Source organism: Equus przewalskii, chromosome 20, assembly GCF_037783145.1.
Source record: "Equus przewalskii isolate Varuska chromosome 20, EquPr2, whole genome shotgun sequence".
Lineage (NCBI taxonomy): Eukaryota > Metazoa > Chordata > Mammalia > Perissodactyla > Equidae > Equus > Equus przewalskii.
This window is the reverse complement of record NC_091850.1, coordinates 53,307,537-53,328,169: the sequence shown is the minus strand read 5'-3', so window position 1 is coordinate 53,328,169 and position 20,633 is coordinate 53,307,537. Positions and strand designations below refer to the sequence as shown.

At 51.2% G+C, this 20,633-nt stretch overlaps 1 protein-coding gene across 3 annotated transcripts in view; it reads left to right on the top strand.

Annotated features, from left to right (window-relative positions):
* The window catches only part of ADAMTS16 (ADAM metallopeptidase with thrombospondin type 1 motif 16), a 155,060-nt gene extending 134,639 nt beyond the window's left edge, over nt 1-20,421 (top strand). For all 3 annotated transcript variants that reach the window (XM_070587238.1, XM_008518866.2, XM_070587240.1), the window contains exons 19-23: nt 5,465-5,666; nt 5,838-6,032; nt 7,960-8,184; nt 18,197-18,344; nt 19,141-20,421. In XM_070587238.1, the coding sequence (XP_070443339.1) occupies nt 5,465-5,666; nt 5,838-6,032; nt 7,960-8,184; nt 18,197-18,344; nt 19,141-19,256 (886 nt within the window). In that variant the 3' untranslated portion in view covers nt 19,257-20,421. The remainder of the gene's footprint in view (nt 1-5,464; nt 5,667-5,837; nt 6,033-7,959; nt 8,185-18,196; nt 18,345-19,140) is intronic.
* The last annotated feature ends 212 nt before the right edge of the window (nt 20,422-20,633 follow it).

Genomic DNA, 20,633 nt, shown 5'->3' with positions numbered 1-20,633 from the left:
CTATGGATCTTATTGATTCTTCTTAAGATAACATCTTAGGATAGTGAGACAGGAAAATCTGGTAAAAATGGCATGCTGAACCCTGAATAATAAAAATTTCCATTCCTTTGGCTTCTCGTAGCCCATAAAATTAACACTCCCAGCGCCTCCTTTTGAGGGAGCTTTTGCTGCCCTTCAGTTGGCTTTGGGTGATTCAGCAAAGAAACGCAGCGTGTAAAAATGAAAACAATTCCGTGCCTGTGTCTGGCTCCTTATAAATCTCTCCTTCAGTTTTACAAGTTGGATAAAGTGTTTCGACTTTTAAGGCGGAACAAAGTGAAGTAACTGTCAAGTTGCAGCTTCAAAGTGCTGATGGCCCGGGCCTGCATTCCTCATCTGGGTCTCCTGTTCTCTGAAGTCCGGCCCCTGTCCTTGCCAGCCAGTCGTCGGTAGTGGACTTTCGGCTCTGAGTTGAAAATCCGGGCCAGTCCCTGGCATTGCCCCTAGAAGGATGCGTCCAGCAGATAGTCAGAGGGTCATTTCCTGCCAAGTGGTGTCCAGAACATCCAGGCAAACAGACTGCAGTGGAGGGCAATGAGTGAGTGTTGTGTTCAGACCATTGCTGTCGTTCCCTAATGCACTTGCTACTGGACTTGAGAAGGATAGAGACTATGCGCATTGCTCCCGAAGGTAGCGCTTGTGGGCAGGTGTGGTCTGTTTGTCCAATAACTCTGGCTGTAACAACACTGTTCACTCACACATTTGATTACCGAGATCAGTGGCCCTTTCCGAGCTGGCCTTCTGCCTCTGAACTTGCCTGGACTGTAGCTGGCACCCTGTGATACTGATGAAACATCCTTTGACATAGACCAATAATAAATCACCATATCAGCAGACTGGGCAGGCCAGCTAATGGGCCACGGCCATCTGCCAGGTGGGCTCAGGAAGTCAGTTTCTCTCCTTCCTCGTCTTCCCAAGTTCTTGGCCTCAGCTGTCAGTGTACAGCCTGCCTGCACGCTTTAACTTATTTTTTCCCTATAGAAAAGGCAGATTTTTCAAACTGGTGTCTGTTTATTGTTGGATATGCATTGTTATCTTTAAAACATCTCATTTAGAAGAAAAGTGTGGTGGATCTCAGATTACTTGCACATGTGAAGGTGCTTTAGTTTCATATGAAGACAAGGTCCTTCTGTCTTCAAAAATCATGTGACACCCATCCCATCGGACCACAAGGCAGCCACCATAACTCCTGGGACAATGATGATTGAGCGTGTGAGTGTCCATGTTTATAGCCACAAAGGTCTTTAAAGATGACTTAGGAAAGTAAAAGTGGATGGCTTGATTCAGAACAGCCTACCTGAAAGTTGTGACAGATGCACTGACATGTAGAAGTCGTGTGCACCCCGTCTGACTGACGTAGAGGAACCCCTCACAGTTAACGCTGTGCTTTATCGCCGTCTCACCGTGTCCAGCCGCACCTCCCTGAACTGAATCCAGCCGTGACTACCTGATATTTATGATGGCCTTCTCATAGGTTTGTGTCGCGACGCGGCGTCTGCCCTGTCGTTATTCCGTGTGTTCACTGAGTTGTGAAAGACTACTCTCCAGAAGACGGAGAGCGGCTCCTGAAAAGAGAACGAGGGAGCGCAGTTAGTCTTGAAACTTCAAAGAGAATAAGCAGAAAAAAGAAACTGAAACTAGATTCTAAAATGAAGCTCGCACTGATCTGCTCTTTGAGAGACTGACTGGTGCTAAGTCCCGGCCAGCTCTTGGCTGCTCTGGGTGGGCTCAGCTGTAAGCAGCAGGCACTGGTCCACGCGAGTGAGTGGCCTCTGAGTCTGAATAGTAGTTCCAGTACTGGGGCTGCCTGGCTGGTCCTTCATGACAAGGTATTTTATTAAAGCTAAGTACCCTTGCTAAGAATTTGCATTAAATGATCAAAAAAAAATATTGTTTTATAAATGGAGAGGGGAAAGTCATTTTATTAAGAAATAACTCATGACTGTTGACAATTAGGGATACGGAATATTGAACAAATGGTGCTAGGAAATCCTGCCTACAGTGTTGAGTGACAGCCACCTGTCCTGGCAGCACTGAGAGCCATAAAGGTGTGCCCGCAAGGGCAGCCCTCAGCCTGGGGAAGTACCACAGTGGCTGGTGGCTGAGTCCTCCAGGTCCCGCCTGGGAAGCCTGGCTGATTTGAGTAATACCAGCCACCTGCTTTGTTCCAACTTGTGGACCTAGGAAACACAAAACAAAGTGGGACAAGATGACCACTGGGTGGCTGCCAGACACACCTCGCTTCTGCTCAGGGAACCTCAGATATCAGCACAGAAGCGTGCGTGGATTTTGACTCTTTCATGAGCTGAAATCAAGATGTTTCCCCAGAGCTCTGCCTGTGAAACAAAACAGACACTTGGCGTTTCCAGATGCCATGTGAATGATCTTTGTTTAGGAGGGTTTCTTAATGATGTGCCGTTAGGAGAAGGGCAGAGAATGGATCACCCCAGTTGGAATAGCTTAAGATGGTGGAGACAGAGGACCTAACGAGGCAATGTGAAAAGCCCGAGCGCCGCCAAGACGTCTTTGCAGCCCCAGAGTGGACACACCAATTATAATTTATAAGGCTGCGGGGTAGAAAAAGCAAATGTAAGAAATGGGAGGAAACAGAAGAACAACAGAAAAGCAGCCAAAAGGCTCCAAATGCAGAATCATCGCAGCTGTGAGGCCAAAAACCAACGTCGCATAGCCGTGATACATAATATACATGGTATAATGTGAAATAAAAACCACTGATCTTGATGACACTGAAAAATGGAAGCATTTCCACTGTCAGTATGGAACAATTCCCACAAACCTGCCATAGTTTCTTTTTATGTGAATACAACTTGGCTTTACTGTTTTTTATAATTTTCTTAGAAACATAATAGAATCTGTTCAGGAGAAACACTTGGTATAAAATAGTTCAAGCCTTCTACAAACAAAAGTAAGTCAAACTCTCACGTTACAACTCCGCTTAAAGGTGCGCCAAGCCATAGGGCAGGGCTGCTGGTAGCCCTGGGCTGGGCCTTCCTTTTCCCATCCGGGAAGCATCGTCAATCTCCTCTCCTTCTTCCACCACCTAAATATCCTTAGAACCTTCACAAGAGTCCAAAACTTGCCTCTAAAATTACTTGGGCCATGGACTCCTCTGAGGACTTAAGGAAAAGTCCTGGGCATTTTGCTCAGAAATCTTGACAGGCAGGGCATACCGAGAACCGGCACAATGTCAAGGCGCCCATGGATCTCGTGGAGCATGGAACCCAATCCATTTTGCCTTTGTTTCCTGAGCCAGCTATTCACATACCTTGGTCCATACCGTGAAGACTACAGACTCTGGAAATATGTTTACAAAGACTTTGCATGTAAGAAAAATGCTTGTTTTAGACATTGAATTTTTTAAATGCCGAATTTAAAAGTTGCATATACTGCCTGCCCTCAACCATGTTAAAAAAAAATATTGACACACACAGACACACCCACAGACACACCCACCGAAAGCACCAGACGCAGATCTGAGGAACTAATTACAGTGGCTATCTCTGGGCAGTTTCTGTCCTCTCTTTCCGTCTCTCGCTGTGCAACTCAGCTCACGCACTTCACTCCTCACAAAGCCTCTCCGATTGGTAACGGGTGTTTCGAGAGGCACCGCATGAGCTCTTGACCAAATATCTGGCTGCTGCCGAGGCACCTCAGCCCAAGTATGACCATCGGGCTGCAGTGTGGGGGACAGGATGAACCTCACGAAGCAAAGGATGAGCCGGGGCATCTTCGCAAATCTTGTTTTACTTCAAGATTCAGGAGAAAATCATTGTTATATTAACTCATACTCGGGACTGCTGTGGAGCAGAAGACAGAACGTTCCTCTCTGGGCTCCCCTGGAGCCCCCCTCACAGACTTAGCCTCACAGGCAGTTCCCCTGGCTCTGCTGCCCCTGAGTGACCCCATCATGACCCTCGCTGGCATCCCGGAAACTTGGCGAGGTGACAGCGTGGCTGGCAGCCATGCTTCTCCCTGCAGGATGGTCAGGCTGTGCCATCTGAAGAAGGGAGATCATGGCTTCGCCTTTGCCTTCAATGCTGTTTGTGCACAACCACTAGGGTGGAGCCCCTTAGGCCCCAACGTTTTCCACAGGATTTTCAGTTTTTACTGAAATGCCCCAAACAGGAAGACAAATATGAGTGAAAACCATCAAGTCCTCTTAGAGTCCAAAGACTGTCTCCTGGAGGCAGCCCAAAGCCTTACCAGCCGAACGAGTCCTCCTCCCTGGACCACATTCCACCTCCTGGCTCTCTCCTGCCTTGGATGCGCCCCCCTCCCCCAAGTGTGTGCCTCATGCTCTCCTCTAGGTGGACTTGTGCACAGCCAGCCAATGGCTTTGTAGACATCCTCAGGCTTATCTGAGAGCAATTGGGCTGAGCCTGGACCCAGCTCCATCCAACGTCCATCATCTGCCAACATGCACATCGACAAGGGAGACTTTCATAACCAGAGAAGAAAATAAGTTGCTTTGAAAAATTACATTCTCGAACATCAACAGCTGCCAACAAATTAGAAGAAAGATGAGCAGACACTATTAGCCTCCTATGGGAAGATATCCCCTTTGAAGTCATCATGCAAAAAAAGATTTTTTGTCCCGCTGAATCTGATAAAGCCTCTACATCCAACCACTAAATTACAGGAAGTACAGAGGACAGAGGAACATGCTAAGTGATACCACAGAGCCGTAATTTGCAAAATCCTGTAATCAGCAAAAAAAGCCATGGAGACTCAGTAAGGTGAGCAATCCTTCCATAATAAATACATTGAATAGAAAAATAAATGAGATTAAGGAAGAAGCTATAGGCTAAAAGAGAAAAAAGACACATCAGCCAACTGCAGAGTGTGGGCTTTATTTGGATTCTGATTCAAACAAACAGATTAAATTGTGACATTTGTGACACAATTGGGAACGAAACACTGAATATTTAATGATATTAAGGGATTGTAGTTAATTCTTTAGATGTCATAATGGTATTGCGGTTATGTTAGAAAAACAAAGAATCCTTATCTTTCAGAGATGTATACTGAAATATTTATATGTCTGGAATTTGTTTCAACATTCTATAGGGGTTGGGGACATAAACTGATAATCCTTGAAGTTCGTCGGATGGGGACACGGAGGCCTTTATTTTTGTATTTTGAAATTTTCCATTTAGAAAAAAGAGGGAAAACAGACACGCTGTGAATACAGTTAAAAGCCAGGGGTGGGGAAGAATGGCCATCAGGAAAGCTGACCCAGGAAGTGGAAACAGCCGCTCAGAGAGCCCTCTCTGGTGACTAGAAATAACTATGTGCATGCAGCCTGCAGATGGGAAATAATGGGGCCGCTGCCTCCACAGACACAGCCTCCTCTCCTGGAGCGGTGGCGCTGTCCCTCACAGCAGGTCTCTCTGTCCTCTCCCAGTTGGTCCGTGGGGAACTGGAGCGCCTGCAGCCGGACGTGTGGCGGGGGCACCCAGAGCCGACCGGTGCACTGCACACGGCGGGCACACTACAAGTCGGAAAGGGTCTCGGCCAGCCTGTGTCCGCAGCCTGTGCCCTCCAGCCGACAGGCCTGCCAGTCTCAGAGCTGCCCGCCCGCCTGGAGCACCGGGCCCTGGGCCGAGGTAACTCAGGCACAGTTAACATGGGGTGCAGCAGTGGGGCCCCCGTGGGATACAGAGCTGGATCCTCACCAGGCCTTGCAGGGTCCATGGGCTGGAACACACACACCCACCTCCCCCAGCACGGTCCAACTCATTCCTTGCTGGGAGCCGACGCTCGCTCTTTCTGTGCAGTGCTCGCGAACCTGCGGCAAGGGATGGAGGAAGAGGTCTGTGGTCTGTAAGAGCACCAACCCCTCTGCCAGGGCGCAGCTGCTGCCTGACGCCGGCTGCACCTCGGAGCCCAAGCCCAGGGCTCACGAAGCCTGTCTGCTTAAGCGCTGCCACAAGCACAAGAAGCTGCAGTGGCTTGTGTCGGCCTGGTCCCAGGTAGGTGCCTGGTCCAGAGGGAATGGGTCCACCAGCTCTCTCCTTGGGCCTGCCTCTCCCAGCTTTGTTTCACTGCTGCCTGCTCCTCTTCCTCTGTCTCGGGTCCCCCCACCCCAGCTTCAGGCCGCCCTTCTGGGCTTCAGTCAACCTCCTGGCCTCCTGGCACTCCATTCCTCCAAGTCTCCCTTTCGGGATTGTGTCCTTAAAGCATCTCCCCCAGGGGCATCCACGCAGTCATCACCCAATCAGTGTTGAGCAGAGGACGAGTGGGCAAACAGAATGCGAGGTGAGTGTAGTGGGCATTCATCAGGCCGTCAGTGGGGTGGTGGGGACCCTCCTAAGCCCAGAGCAGCTGCAGCAGTTTCCCCAGAAGTGCCTACCTGGCGTAGAGTGGGAGGAAGGTGGATCACCCTGAGAAGAGGCAGAGGACTCGCTTCCTGAGACAGGAGACAGGTGTCCTTAGCAGCCTTCACGTTTGGAGAGGAAACCACTCATGCTGGGTTTGCTGGAATGGATGCCTGTTCTGCTGAAGGCTGGGAAGCCCCCTCTATTTGCGCTATTCCAGGGCTGTCCTGGCCCTGCTGTGATGGGATGAACACTTGGAAACGTGAGTTTGAAGTGTTAAAGGTTTCGGGCCTCGCTTTGGCCCGAGTGATGGCCGGGACACCACATGAGGGTACAGACAGAGCTACCACCTCTACCCGGCACAGACTCCCACACTGGGAAGGGGGCATTGGGATAGCCCAGCCCCCTCCATGGGTGCAGCATGCACGAGGGGCTGCCTGAGGGGCATGCGAGAAGTTCCTTAATCAGGGGGTGAATCAGCTCAGAGGTCTAGTCATCAGTAAGGCCCTAAAGGACATCAGAAAGCTAAAATCCACAGAACGACAGCAGCACCCCACCAGGTGGGACCCATCTGAAGGGGGTATTGAGAGACCTCCTCCGTAACCCCAGAGGGGGACATCTGCATTTACACACACACATCCCTCAGAGCTTCTCTCTTAGGCACAAACCCCAGCAAGCACCAAGAGGAATCTTCCATCTCTGTCTCCATCTCGGCACCAGGCACACCCAGAGCACACCTGTGAGCCCAAGCACGCGAGTGTGAGGCCAGACCCTGGGCAGGCGTTGCCACCTGCAGACACTTCAGCCCAGACGGAATCCCCCATCAGGCTCACCGTCACCCACACTCCCCAGTCCAGGGCAGCCAGCCAGGCACCAGGACCTCTGTCCGAGACCCCGGGAGCCCAGCCTGGTGGTACAACAGTGTACCTTGCCTCCTGTGTCCTTCCTGCTCCACAGGTGGCGGCAGTGGCCTCTGCCTGGCCCACTGGCTGCCCGGGGCCCAAGGCACATGCCAGGGGCCCTGCAGCGGTGACAGCTCTGGCTTGGAGCGTGCCAGGGCGGGGCGAGGATGGATGTGCTCTCTGTGGGTGCTTGCTGTCTCCGCGGGCAGCACTCAACTTTCTGGGGAGGATTGTGAGCCCTGGGTTTCTTCTGCCTGCCCCTGTGTTAGGGGCCAGCAGCGTGCTGCAGTTGGGTGGTGTCAGTCCACGGAGATATGGGGTTGACCTCATGTCCTTGTGTATTACATTTCAGTGCATTCTAATATCAGTTACAGCCCAGTATTTTAATTTCCAAGTGAAATGATATCTTGAGAATTACTCCCTTCATGGTTTCTGACTGCCCTGCCCTTACTTATGCCCCGAAGTGCTGGGCCACTATGACCTCAAGATCCTCCTTTTTTTATGACAGATACTGTAATGCCTTTTTAAAGTGCCAAGGTCCAATAAATTTCATTGAATGTTTACACATATCAATGTCCAAGCTGATATAATTGCAACACATTTGGACTTCATGATTTCGTAAAAGAGACACTTACCACGGAAGAAATATTTTCCACTCACGTCTTTTGTTTTCTTTTTAGTGCTCTGCTACGTGTGAAAGAGGAACACAGAAGAGATTCTTAAAATGTGCTGAAAAGTACATTTCTGGGAAGTACCGAGAGCTGGCCTCAAAGAAGTGCCTGCACTTGCCGCCGCCCACCCTGGAGCTGGAACGCGCCTGCGCCCTGTTTCCCTGCCCCCGGCAGCCCGGGCTCGCAGCCGCAGGCCCCTCGCGGCCCGGCTGGTTCGCCTCGGCCTGGTCCCAGGTAGGGGGCTCCATGTGGCTGGAGAGCGCGGGCGATGCCCCTGAGCCGGCGGTGGCCACGGGCTTAGGGGGGCAAGTTTCTGCGATGGTGTACCTCCAAACCACTGAGCCGGTTCTAGACCCTTCTCGCCAGTGTGTGCGTGTGCCCGAGTTCCTGGGGTCTGGAGTGGCTTTCCGAGGTGATTTCCGAATGCTACCGAATCTTTAGGGCTCGTGTGTTTTGTTCTAAATCGCCACCCAGTTAAGTGTGGGAGAATATAGTGGTTTCGGTAAAAGCTGGATGGGTGTGCATGGGGAAGAAATCTGAGATCAGGAATAAGGAGGTGGTCCTGAGATTAGACGAGGTCCACCAGGAAACTGCGCGAGGGAGAATGGGGGTTGAGCCGCCCCAGAACCATCACGTCCTGCCTGGGCCCTCGGAAGAGCCCACGCAGGCCCAGTGGGGTCTGCGGGATTTGTCTTGGGGCCTCCGTGTCCCCGCTCCTCCTTCCACACTTCCTTGAGTCTAAGGAAGAAGTCTGCTCTTGCTGCGGTTAAGTGCCCTCCTTCCTTTCTGTTCCTGCTTTGGGTTCCCCACGCTGCGCTCTGCGCCCCTCTCTGCCACGATTCTGCTTCTCTGCCCTCTTTCTGATTCCTCCCTGTCCAGGATCCGCGCCTCACTCCTCCTGTTCGTGCTGGTATTTCTGCTCGTAGCTCAGGGTGGACCCAGGCCTGGGGTCTTAAACCATCCCGGCGGGCCAAACCCTGAGCGCCCTCTGCTTGCCCCTGCCCAGGAGGGGGCGCTTTGCCTTGATTGGTCCCTGTAGAGGGTGAGGAACATTTTCCGTCTTCCTAATCTCTTGGCCAGGGAGCCAGCCGCTTTCTCATTTGCACAGTGGAAGCCTCGTCTCTGATTCTCTCCTTATCTCTGAAGAGATGAAGGCAGAAGGAAACAGAGGGAAGGAGAGCGATGGAGAGTGTGGTGGTGCCCAGCCTCTCTGTGTCCCACTCTACTGAGCCCATCTTGCAGATGATCCTCATGCTGTCACCCTCTGAGTGTAGTTTTGGCTTCCCAGTGCTGTGATGCGCAGGAGTAAAGGCAGCCACAACAGCTAACACAACTGTTGAGACCCCCCAGGTGCCAGCAGTGTTCTAAGCATCATTGGGCTCCTAACTCAGTATCCCTCCCAGGGGCCCCATCAGGGAGGTAACATTATCACCCCCATTTCAGAGATGAGGAAACTGAGCCACAGAGCTGTGAGAGGGAGAAGATGCCCAGCTCAGTGGTGCCCACGTGTCATGTGATTTCGGCCAATACTCACCATGTCTTCTTCCTTTGTTCCTCCCAATGGTCCTGCCACCTCAGCCAGGCCCCACCTATGCCCTGCTTGGTCCCAGCCTGCTCTGGGCAACAGAAACGGTTCCTGAGTGAGGGCAGCATAGCAAAGACCAGGCCAGAGCCCATTGTCATCGTGGGCACATGGCAGAATGTTGGTTTTTAGGAAGCAAATGGAAATGATGGCGTAAATGGCCAGGTGCTTCTGGTTTCCCCCTCAGAGAACACCTTGTTCCTTGGCTAGGGCTTCATAACTACATCAGGTGACATTTGCTCCAGCACATGCCAGGTGAAATCCTGCGTTTATCAGATGCACAGGAGCATCTCCCCGTCAAGATGCCCTCATCACAAAGGAACGTCTCAGGGCCCACAAGGGGATCTTCACTGATTCCACTGGTTGATCCCAAGGACCATTGGGCTGATGTCTGTCCTCTGTCACTTTCTAAGGAAGTTTCCCAGGTCTTTGTCTCTCTTCAAAAATATTTCCCAAAAGGTCTTCCAAGTGCGTGGTGCTGTAGGAATGACCCAGGCAGTAGCATATGGCACAACCTTTGCTGCCTACAACATCGTCCCTGCCTGGAGAGTGACTACATGTCTTATCTGCCTGTTCGCCCACTCAGTCTTCCTGCCAAACCTTTCCTGGGAGTCTGCACTGGATGGGGTTGCTCTGAGCTCTCAGCATGACCAGCCCGTCCCATGGAGAGTGGGGGCACCCTCCCAGGGAGCATGCTCACACCCCAAGCTCACCAAGGGGGAGGCCCCCAGCGTCCTGTGTTAAAAGGAAGCACAAATGGCTTCAGCGGCCCGGAGTTGGCCGGTTCGGATCCTGGGCACAGACCTACACACCGCTCATCAAGCCATGCTGTGGCAGCATCCCACATAGAATAACTAGAGTGACCTACAGCTGGGATATACAACTTTGTACTGGGGATTTGAGGAGGAAAAAAAAAAAATAAAAGGAAGATTGGCAACAGATGTTAGCTCAGGGCCAATCTTCCTCACAAAAAAAGCATACCTTAAAAAAAAAGGAAACACGGACAGAAAACAGTCTCCGGAGTGGAGACGCCTTCCACCCCGGATCGCGTGCTCTCAGTCCTTCAGCCTGGTGAGGAGTCAGAGGTCACAGCTGCCCACCTGGACATGAGCTGCTTGAAAGCAGATATGATCACACAATAACCATCGGGACCGAAGTTCACCCAGAGATGGCGTTGTGGCAAGCGCTATGCTAAGTGTTTTACATGTGTATTCGATATATTTGCATGTGTGTATATACATATGTACATATACACATATTATATAAATATAGCCCCTAGTGCCTACCTGGACACCTGGTCCATACGAAGCATTCAGGGAATGTTTGCTGGCTGTGTGAATTTTAAAGGAGAAATAAATTCAAGGAGTGTGTCAAGGCAGCTGCTTCCCGTCCTTATTTAGAGAACTTTCCTCTCCCATACAGACAGGCAAAGACACACTTGGCTCAGGGCTTTTGTTTTCATCATCCGTCTATGTCGCATGCTCTATTGAGAGACCCATGTGTAGGGACACCATCCTGAAAAACCAAAGACAACCCTTGCTCCCCAGCCACACGCCTCCTCCTTGCGTGCCCAGGGCTCAAGTTGAAACACACACCCCCATGTATGTGCCCGGCATGTGGCAGGCTAGAGTGTATGTTTCTGGTCATCAGGGGTCTCCCCAAGTCTGTGTACCTGATGGGATGAGGGAGGAGAGCTCCCTCCCAAGAGGGCAGGGGAATGTCGCCAGACAACCTCATAAAGAGCCGTCCACGGTTCACTTCCCGGTCAGGCTGCTGGGCCCCTTCCCCCACAGAAATGAGTGAGTTGAGTTTGATTTGGGTAAGGTTTTATTAAGGATTTGAAGAATTGCTGCTATTGACCTGCCATCTGGCCACTGCACAGACTAGGCGGCCCTTGTCTGCACCACCTATCCTGGAAAGGACATCGATGTCCAGTACTGGAAATCAGTGCTCACAGGGGCAGATGCTTGCTGAGTGTGCCGGCCAGGATGGAGGCATAAGAAGTGACCAGGAGCTTGAGCTGAGTGACGCAGTGAAAACACAGGAGCTTAGCTAGACTGGACCATTGGCGCCCAACTTGGACTGGCTCTCCCACCCCTTGAGTCCCCTCAGGTGTTTCCTCATCCTCTAGGCATGAGCCCAGGGTTGGCTAGTTATCAGTAAGCTTCTTAAAAATCCGTGCCCACTGGTGCCTCTGCCTTATTCCCAGTCCCGGTCTCTGAGCTCTGAAGAAGGAAACCAGACCCTCAGTCCTTGGTGGGAAGAGACCCTCCACCAGGGCCACATGCTGCCCCCTCCTGGTGTTCCAGCGCCACTTTATCGTCAATCCCCATGTAGCGTTTTCATTTAGAAATATATGAACTTCTCCCCAAAAGGTATTCAAATTAAAAATAATTCACATTATTAGAGCAGGTGACACTTGAACTATATCCTTTTCCAGCATTTCCTATTTTAAATAGACCGGAAGTATCAGGAGATACGCCCTTTTCCCAGGTGAGCCCCTGTGACTTTCTTCTGAGCGCTCAGTCTTCCCAGCAAGATGGAGCCGTGGAGGAGTGAGGGAGCTGAGTCCAGGTGTTTCTGGGGCAGATGTTTGCTTTCTCTGTCCTTTGAGAAGTGTGGGTCGGAGACAAATGGAGGCGGTTTCCCAAGACCATTGTCCCTCTGTCAACAGCGAAGCTCGCTGCGTCCCTTGGCCTCTGCTGCCAGGCCGTTGTTCATCCCACTCTCCTTAACCCAGAGCCTTCAGGAAAATTTAGAAACAGAAAAACAAGGTTTATCATTGTTGAATTTAAACTAAAACTTAGAACCTAAAATACATCTTTCATAGCTTTCACCAGTCTAAAATATTCAATCTGTTTGTCTAATAAGTCATTTTTATCATAAGCTGCCTGAAGTTTTTACCCAGTGTGATTCATCTATTATATTCTGAGACCGTAACTTTTTAGGAGTAATAACTCAAAGGGCTATGTTTGTCATAAGCACTTGTACCCAGGACTCTGTGACCCCAAACTGTGGGAAATTGTTGGGCCATAATGAATGGCCAGTGCCTGGCTGAACTTCACCCCCAGACAAGTTTATTCTTGTAGCAGTTGAAAGGTCATGGTTTCTATTATGTGATCTGAAGGGTTTCTGTTGATTTAAATGGTTTTGCTGATCTTTGTGTTGAATGGCGTGTTGCCTGGTAGGACCGACTTAAATCATTTGGGTTGTTTGGTCTTAGCGATGGGTGGTTCACATGCTATTTTGGTTTGGGAATGGCTTCAGTGTGAACACCTGTTGGGCTGTCTGCTTCTACGTGAGACACGGGGGTATATCCTCAGTGCTGGCATGTGAGGGCCCTGGCTCATTCTGTGTTCTTCACCAGGACTGCTCACAAATTGACCTGGAAACCCACGCACTCTGAGGGGCGAGGAGCCATGTCACAGACAGTCAATATGGTTTTCCACCATGGAAATTATGACTACAGTTGTATCCAAGTTGTATCAAATGCACACGCACACGGGCATGCCATGCCCACACATATACAAGGCATGTACACAGACAGAATGCGTAGAGACTTCAGCAGGCTGGGACTGGGTAAATATGTTCAGTCCATTAGTGGGTGCTGCCCTGCACCCTCATAGCCAGTTCTCCACCCCCAATAATTCACTGCTGAATCCACCTCATCGTCTTCCAATTATGAGCGGTGCACAGGAAAACCAGAACCGTCTTGCTGATGCTGATGCATGAGGTCGCAGTACTTGCTGCCTGAGTTGGAAGAGTTTGTATTTGTAGCTGATTGAATTTGTACAGAAATTTACAGCCCCATTTATGAGTAGAGCAGAAGTTGTAATGATAAGGCCATCAAGGTTTGTACTACCCATCCTGAACTGAGTAGACATTTGGTCTCTGGGAAGAGCCTCTCTGGGCAGAAGCTGCAGATGTGGGGAGATAGGACGCACCCACCGAGGTCCACGGAGATGATAAAGAAACGGAGAAACTTCCAGGGGGCCTCCCAGTGGAGACCTCACAGGAGGAAAATGAATGTGTGAAATCTTCGGCTCTCAGGCATTAAAGTGGGTTTGTTTACTTGCTGTTCTTGAGTTAGAGAGATGAACTTTGCCCTTCAGGGAGCCCCCTGGTTTTAATGGTTCCGGTGAATGTGAGGGGTGGAAATTTACCTTTGAATAAAGCCAACCAGAACATCATCATCACTTAGAGATTGGCAGCCATCCCCTTCCACTAGCATGTTTCCACAAAAACCAATGACACAAAAAGAGAGTCGTCACTCTAATTTAAAACAGACCTCGAGGCAAACATTATTTAAAAATGCATCTCTTTGATTTTTTGGATAATGATCATCTATTTTTACCACTCCTCTATTCAGAGTTTATATAGTGCTTCTTACACAGGAGTGGCTAATCTTCCTAAAAATATGGAGATTGCTACCAAAACAAGAATATACAGAAGAAATTCAGAAAGGAGAGGTTTTTCATCATTTCAGCATTCTGGAAAATTGTGCTGAGTAGATGTCTTCAATTAGACTTCCTTGAAGTCTGGGGTTCCTGCAGCCTGCTCTTTCAGAGCGTGATGGTCAGAACAGTGGTCTCCCAGGTGAGGAAGGGGTGTGGTCAACTTTAAGAAGGTTGTTTAATCCTAGAATGGCAAAAGGACCCTACTCACCAACCTCAGGGGCCGTCCCCTGAATCCTGCAATCCCCTCATTGGACAGCCTCGCAAAGAGCCCCTGGCTCACCTTGAATGGCCTCAGGCCCTGGTGAAAGGAGGCTTGAGCTGAACAGCGAGAGGAAAAGAGAGGGGTTTTCTAAGGCCCTCGAAGGTCCTGGTAGCAGTGGAGTGACCAGCCCAAGGATGGCTCTTCAGAGCGCCCTCATGTTCCTGTTTACATTCTGCACCCGCCACATGGAAACTGGAGCTGGCCTCATCACCCCTCCACAAACAGACACAGATTGACTCCCCGTCCCACAGGCTGGCTCATCCTGGCCCCTGGGAAGTTTTCACACCAGTAGGAGCCACAGACCTTGAAGAAACAGCCACAGGAATATGGCAGAATGACTGTGACAGTGCTATGAGGGGTCTAGAATAAGAGGAGAATTCCTTTAGAGTAGGGGGCCACTGGGGTCCTCTCCGAGGCTGTAATGGGACATTTAAACCAAGGCCCTGAGAGGTGAGCAGAAGTAGACAAGGTGGGTGTGGGGGTGAGCGGGAGCAGTCCATGTAAGTAAAGGACCACAATGACCACCACAGCCACAGGTGGGAAGAGTTTCAGTCCCTTAACAAAAGGACTTGTGTAAAACTTCACAGTTGCGCCACATATTGGCTCTATGCACCACTTTTCTCAGATTTAGATGTGACTGAAGTCAGTTCCAAAAAGAAAACTTTGCCGATGCCCTTCTGAGCATCTAAAGCAGTGGTTCTGCAGGTGTGGCCCAACCACGGCACCGGCAGCAGTGTGGTTAGAAACCCAGGTTCTGGGGCTGGCCCCCTGGCCGAGTGATTAAGTTCGCGCGCTCCGCTGCAGTAGCCCAGGGTTTCGCTGGTTCGGATCCCGCGCACGGACATGGCACCGTTCATTAGGCCACGTTGAGGTAGCATCCCACAGCCACAACTAGAAGGACCTGAAACTAAGATATGTAACTATATACCGGGGGGATTTGGGGATATAAAGCAGAAAAAAAACAAAACCAAACAAAACAAAAACATTGGCAACGGTTGTTAGCTCAGGTGCCAATCTTTACAATAAAAATAAATACAGGTTCTCAGGTTCCAGCCCACTGCTGTTTGAGGTTTGAGGTTTGAGGTTTGGGGTGGGTTCCAGCAGCCTGTTTTAATAAGTCTGCAGGGGATCCGAATGCACGCTCAAGTTTGAGAACCACTGATCTGGACGTGGAGCCAACAGCAGGGGGGGTCTAAAGACATGGCCACAGCAGATGTCACTGCCCGGGTTGATGACTAAGTGCAGGTGCAGCTCACCGTCACCACACAGTGCGCTGGCCTCCTCTGTCCCGCCATCATAGGAAGTTATCTAAGACGCTCAGGTCAAGCCGGGTGAAGCTGAGGAAGACGCCCTAAGCTTTGACTTCCAGGTCCCAGTTCTACACTCTCTTTTCACTGAGCATCACTTTTCTCAAAAATGTTGGTCCTATGACTTGCCCACCGCACTTGCTGGCCTCCTGGCCCTCCAGACCCTCCAACCCCTCCGTCTTCACCCACGAGTCTACATGGATGTCAAGGGCTGCCGGTGATTCTTAGGGTCGGTCTGTCTGCAAGTCGCAGGTCCACTGGAGAAATCTGCAGTGTGAGTTCTCACCACCCCTGCTGACTGTTAAGTCATTGTGTTTGTGATATTGATGAACAACTCGCCTTCTTTTTCCTTCCTGGGAAGAAAAGGCAATAAAATTTTTCAGGTTTCTCCCTTTACTTCCATCTCCTAGTGCATCACTGGCTTTATCAATGCAACATCTTGGTTCTTCCAGCTTACATGAAGCAATGCAAACTTTGAGGAATTTGGAGGCTTTTTTCCCCCAAAAAATGTTTTTCTCACAAGGAATTTTAGAACTGTCTAGACCAGGGCTTCTCAAACTTGGTGTGCATATGAATCATGGGGGACTGTGCAGATTGTGGGGCAGACTCCGGGGGAGGCAGGGATGCTGAGAGTCGGCGCTGCTAACAGACTCCCAGCCAGTGCCCGGGCTGCAGGTCCAAGGACGGCGGTTTGAGTCGGGATGTTCTTAAGTACCCTGAGGAAGGGGCAAGTCCCTGTGCTCACTGCTCGGTGTCTAGTGCCTAGATCAGGGCCTGGTACATGGGAGGTGAGTGATTCCTATTTGTGAACAAATGAATCAATGACGAAAAGAATCCAACCACCTCTTAATTATTTTGGCACTGTTTAAGTGATGACAGATGGTGGCTGGAGCTCTTGATTTCTAACTGAGGCGCAATATCATTAGCAAGAATGGAATTCTGCCCCAGCTGCTGCTGATGAAAGAAATTCAGCTCCTGGGGAGGAGTCACTGTCACCACCTGTGGATGGGACGGCAGTGGATGGGACCGGTGAGAACCTATAACTGCTGTGCCGGTGCAGCCCTCTCTCCTCAAGTTCTCAGCCCACAGTGTGAGCTGAGGGAGAGTCTGAGTCAAAGCACAGAGGCCAGAATGTGGGTCTGCTGGAATGTTCTGAAAGATGCAATAGATGGTGGGAGCGTCTGGCTTTGTCGTAGATGGGCCTGGTGATTCAGGAATCAGACATGAATCTGCCCACAACAGTGTTTTTTCCTAGTTGCTATAATTGTATGTTGAAACGGAATTATTGGCGACTTTTACTGAAGTTGGTTTTGAACAGAAGGGGGTAAGCCATACAGAAATGTTCCAGACCCACATGCTTATCAGCTGAAGCCCTGCATTTTCATCTCAGGCCCAACCATCCTTTACCTAAAGAGGGAAAAAGAAGAAAGGACAACCCCTTCAGCTCGTGATTTTTCGGGACTCTTTGTTTTCAGCTTCTCTCCTCTCGAGGAACAAAGATGTTTTACTTGCTCCATCACCAAGTCCCTAGCCCAGGGGGTTAAAAAAGCCGCTTCTAAAGGCTCTGATTGCAGCAGGTCCTGAGAAAGAAGCAGGGGAGCAGCTGGCTGCTCACTGGCAGGCTCATTTCAGCTGCGGAAAACCAGCCCCGGGGCTGCTGCCTTAACTTGCTCAAAGGGGGTCCTGGCACCCTGCCCTGTACATTTGGGCAAGCCGCCTGAGGCATGTATGTCCCCAGTGCTGCACAGCTTTATCCTCGCCTTTTAATGCAACCATTTAGCTTACCCACCACGCACCAAGACATCCAAAATGCTATCTGACCCCATCTTCTCGCAGGTGCTCCTTAATTGCCTACATTCTTGACATTTTTGAACCATAGCCATGTTTGAGCACAATTTACATAATTCAGTCTAGACTTCGAGAAGCTTTCTTTTTGGGCAGATTAACTGCTGTGGGTTTGGGTGCCTCTGTCTCTCTGATTGCCCGTCTCCGGATTTCTTGTCCACAGTGGATCTCAGACGGACCCACTCCTATATTCTGCTGTGTGTGCACCCGGCCAGCTAGTGAAAGATGATCTGACCCCCCTGCCGCCACTCCTTCCTTCCCCAGCTGTGCTCTGCTCTTGTGCCTCAGAGCACTGGGGGCCTCCGTGTCAGCAAATAACACCCCCGGGAGGGTGCAGGTGCACAGCCCAGGCAGCTAGTGTCCCCATCTCCAGGCATCCAGCGTCTGTGAACATAGAGTCTAGAGGGGCTTAGTTTTATGCTGTCTCTGTGGGAGTTGGCTTGTCAAGCTTTCCCAGTCAGGAACACCAGAAAGGATGGCATGGTGATGGCATTCCAGGAAGGGCACTGTTTTCTTCACACCAGACCCACAGCCTGGCACCCCAGGGGACAACCCCAGGATTCCCAGATATGCGCCGATTTCCTTGTGTCCATCAGACCATTAGTGACTCAAGGACATTCTAGACTTCCAGGCACTTCTCCCCTCAGTCCATACCTGGGATTGATCCGGAATCTAATCAGCCACACACAGTCACAGAGAGAGACGGCCTTGAGGAGTCTGGGTGGAGGGGAAGCTTGGGAGAGGGCGGAGGACGCGGTGGCCTGGGTGACTGCTGTGTTTGTGTTTCCCACAGTGCACGGCCAGCTGCGGGGGCGGCGTGCAGACGAGGTCCGTGCAGTGCCTGGCAGGGGGCCGGCCGGCCCTGGGCTGCTTCGTGCACCAGAAGCCCTCAGCCTCCCTGGCCTGCAACACTCACTTCTGCCCCATTGCAGAGAAGAAAGGTGAGTGCCTGGAGCCCTCCACTGACCTTGGCATTTCTGGTGGGGCTGTCAAGTTTCTGGGTCTGTTCCTTAGAAGCCCCAAGGAGGTGGGGTGCCCTCTGGTTAGAGGGCCCTAGATTTCTGGCCTTGTGTCTGCTACGTATTTTCTCTCATTTCATCTCCCCCTCATTTTCCCATGAAATGGCCCACGGAGCAGACCCCTTGTTTCTCACACCTCCCCAGAAATGACATCAGAGCTGGTGAAATACGTCCAGCTCCAGGAAAGCATGAGTGCTTTTAAACTTCAGTGTTATTCACTATATTCAAAACAGGCAATTTTAAATAAAGCAGTCTTTTTTGCTCAAACAGAAGCCCACCTTATCCGTTGGGCGCTCTCTAAACGCCATCCCTGTGCTCAGACTCGCACACGCCCCAGGCGTTGTTTTCAGACACCAGCAGCCTGTCTGTGGAGGCTTCTTGGAGAGGAAGTGGAGCTGGAGGAGGGCAGTGGCGGGCTCCATCAGAGTCTCAGACCGTGAGAATTCAGTCAACAGAGGGCCCGTTGTCCTGGAGGGATGAGTGGTTAAGTGGGTGGGATTAGCGCAAAAAGAAGAAAATTTCAGTTCCGCAGGGATGTTCCAACAAGGGTCTCGTGAAAACAGCACGTCCCGCATGGACCCCTGTTACCTGAAGAGCCGCCTGGCCCCAGCAGCTTCAAGGCGATGACAAAGTCACCCCCTTGTGCTGAACAGAGTTCTTAGCTGGGGCGTCAGACAGGCGCTGGGTTCGCAGACTAACCGGACCTTGCTGTTCCCAGACACCCTCTGCAGAGACCACTTCCCCTGGTGCGCCCTGGTGCCACAGCACGGCATGTGCAGCCACCCCTTCTACGGCGCGCGCTGCTGCCGGACATGCTCCTCCTCCAACCTGTGAGCCGGTCCGGGCCGCGTCCAGGGCAGAGGAAATACTGTTTTCAGCACGACTGAGCTGTGCAGCCTCCGTTGGAAGGCGTCCACGGAAGATCGGAGCCGGAGGAAGAAAAACTTTGTTAGGCTCTTTGACACAACTCTGTGTGTGTGTGTGTGAGTGAGTGTGTGTGCGTGCGAAGCGTGAGTCGGAACACATCCCCGTGTGCACACACACACGCCCTCATGTCAGGGTGAAGCATGGAGGCTGGAGCAGGGCCCGCTCTGCAGACCAGGAGCCGTGCTCGGAGCATTTGTATTTCGGCCACATGGAGTCAGAAAGACTGGCGGAGCAGACCTTGTTCAACGCTAAATGTGTGGTGCTTTGTAAAGCTGAGGAAAGGCTGTGAAATAAGGAACAAGTACCAAATATGGCCACTCAGCATCCCACCTTGGAGGCCCCGTCCCCAGGTCAGGAATAACGGCCTCCATCTGACCCGGAGGAGCAGGTGGCCAAGACAGCCCCAGGGCTGGGTCCCCAGGGCCGCCGCCTCCTGCCCCCGTGGCCCGAGTTTCTCTTCCCAGGGAGCTGGTGCCACGCCAGGAGCCGGGCCTCATCTCCGCGGGGCGCCTGACCTGCCGGGAGGAGCTGGACTCTGTCCTGATTCGAGACTTTGCCCCTGGGAACGGGAACTGTGACATCCCTGCCAACGTGCTCTGTCCCTTTCAGATGCACGTGCTGGAGGAGAGGATTCTCGGAGTGTATGTTTTATCCCTCTCAGTTATGCACAGTGACTGTTCCGCTTTAAACCCGTCCTTAACGCTGTTCTTTTTTAAACAACAGAATTTCAGGTTATACCAGAATTAGAGATCACTGGTTACACCAACCCTGCCTTCCTGATGAAGGGTAGCAGCTGGTCCCGCTGAGACAGACGTCAGCAGACATGATCACCTTAGGGCCCTTGTGTGTGTTGTGGGTTTTTAAAAATTTTTTTCCATAAGTTTTGGTTGTTTTTGTAAGAGCCATTCAGTAAGAAGGCCAACAACGTCCCAGTGAAACGCCGCCCACTGGGCTCCAACATCCTCCTAGTTGGTGCTGCTTTCAACTCTCCTTTCCTGCGATGTAGCTCCAGTCAGAATGGGCACCTGGATATTTATATTTGCTGAAGTTTTATAATAAATTTTATATTGTACGGCGTGCTTCTGAACTGCTCGTGGTTCCTCACGGATTCGCTTCTGAGGTCCCAGGGCTGGTGTAGAGACTGGGGAACTGGCCTCAGAGAGAGAGAGAAACGGGGCTCTTGAATCTAGCAGAAAGTGCTGAAGGGGTCTGAGGAGAAAGTGCCCCCAAATGAGGCCCCAGAGAGGACAGCTGGTGACCGAGGATGGTGGCGGCCAGCATGGA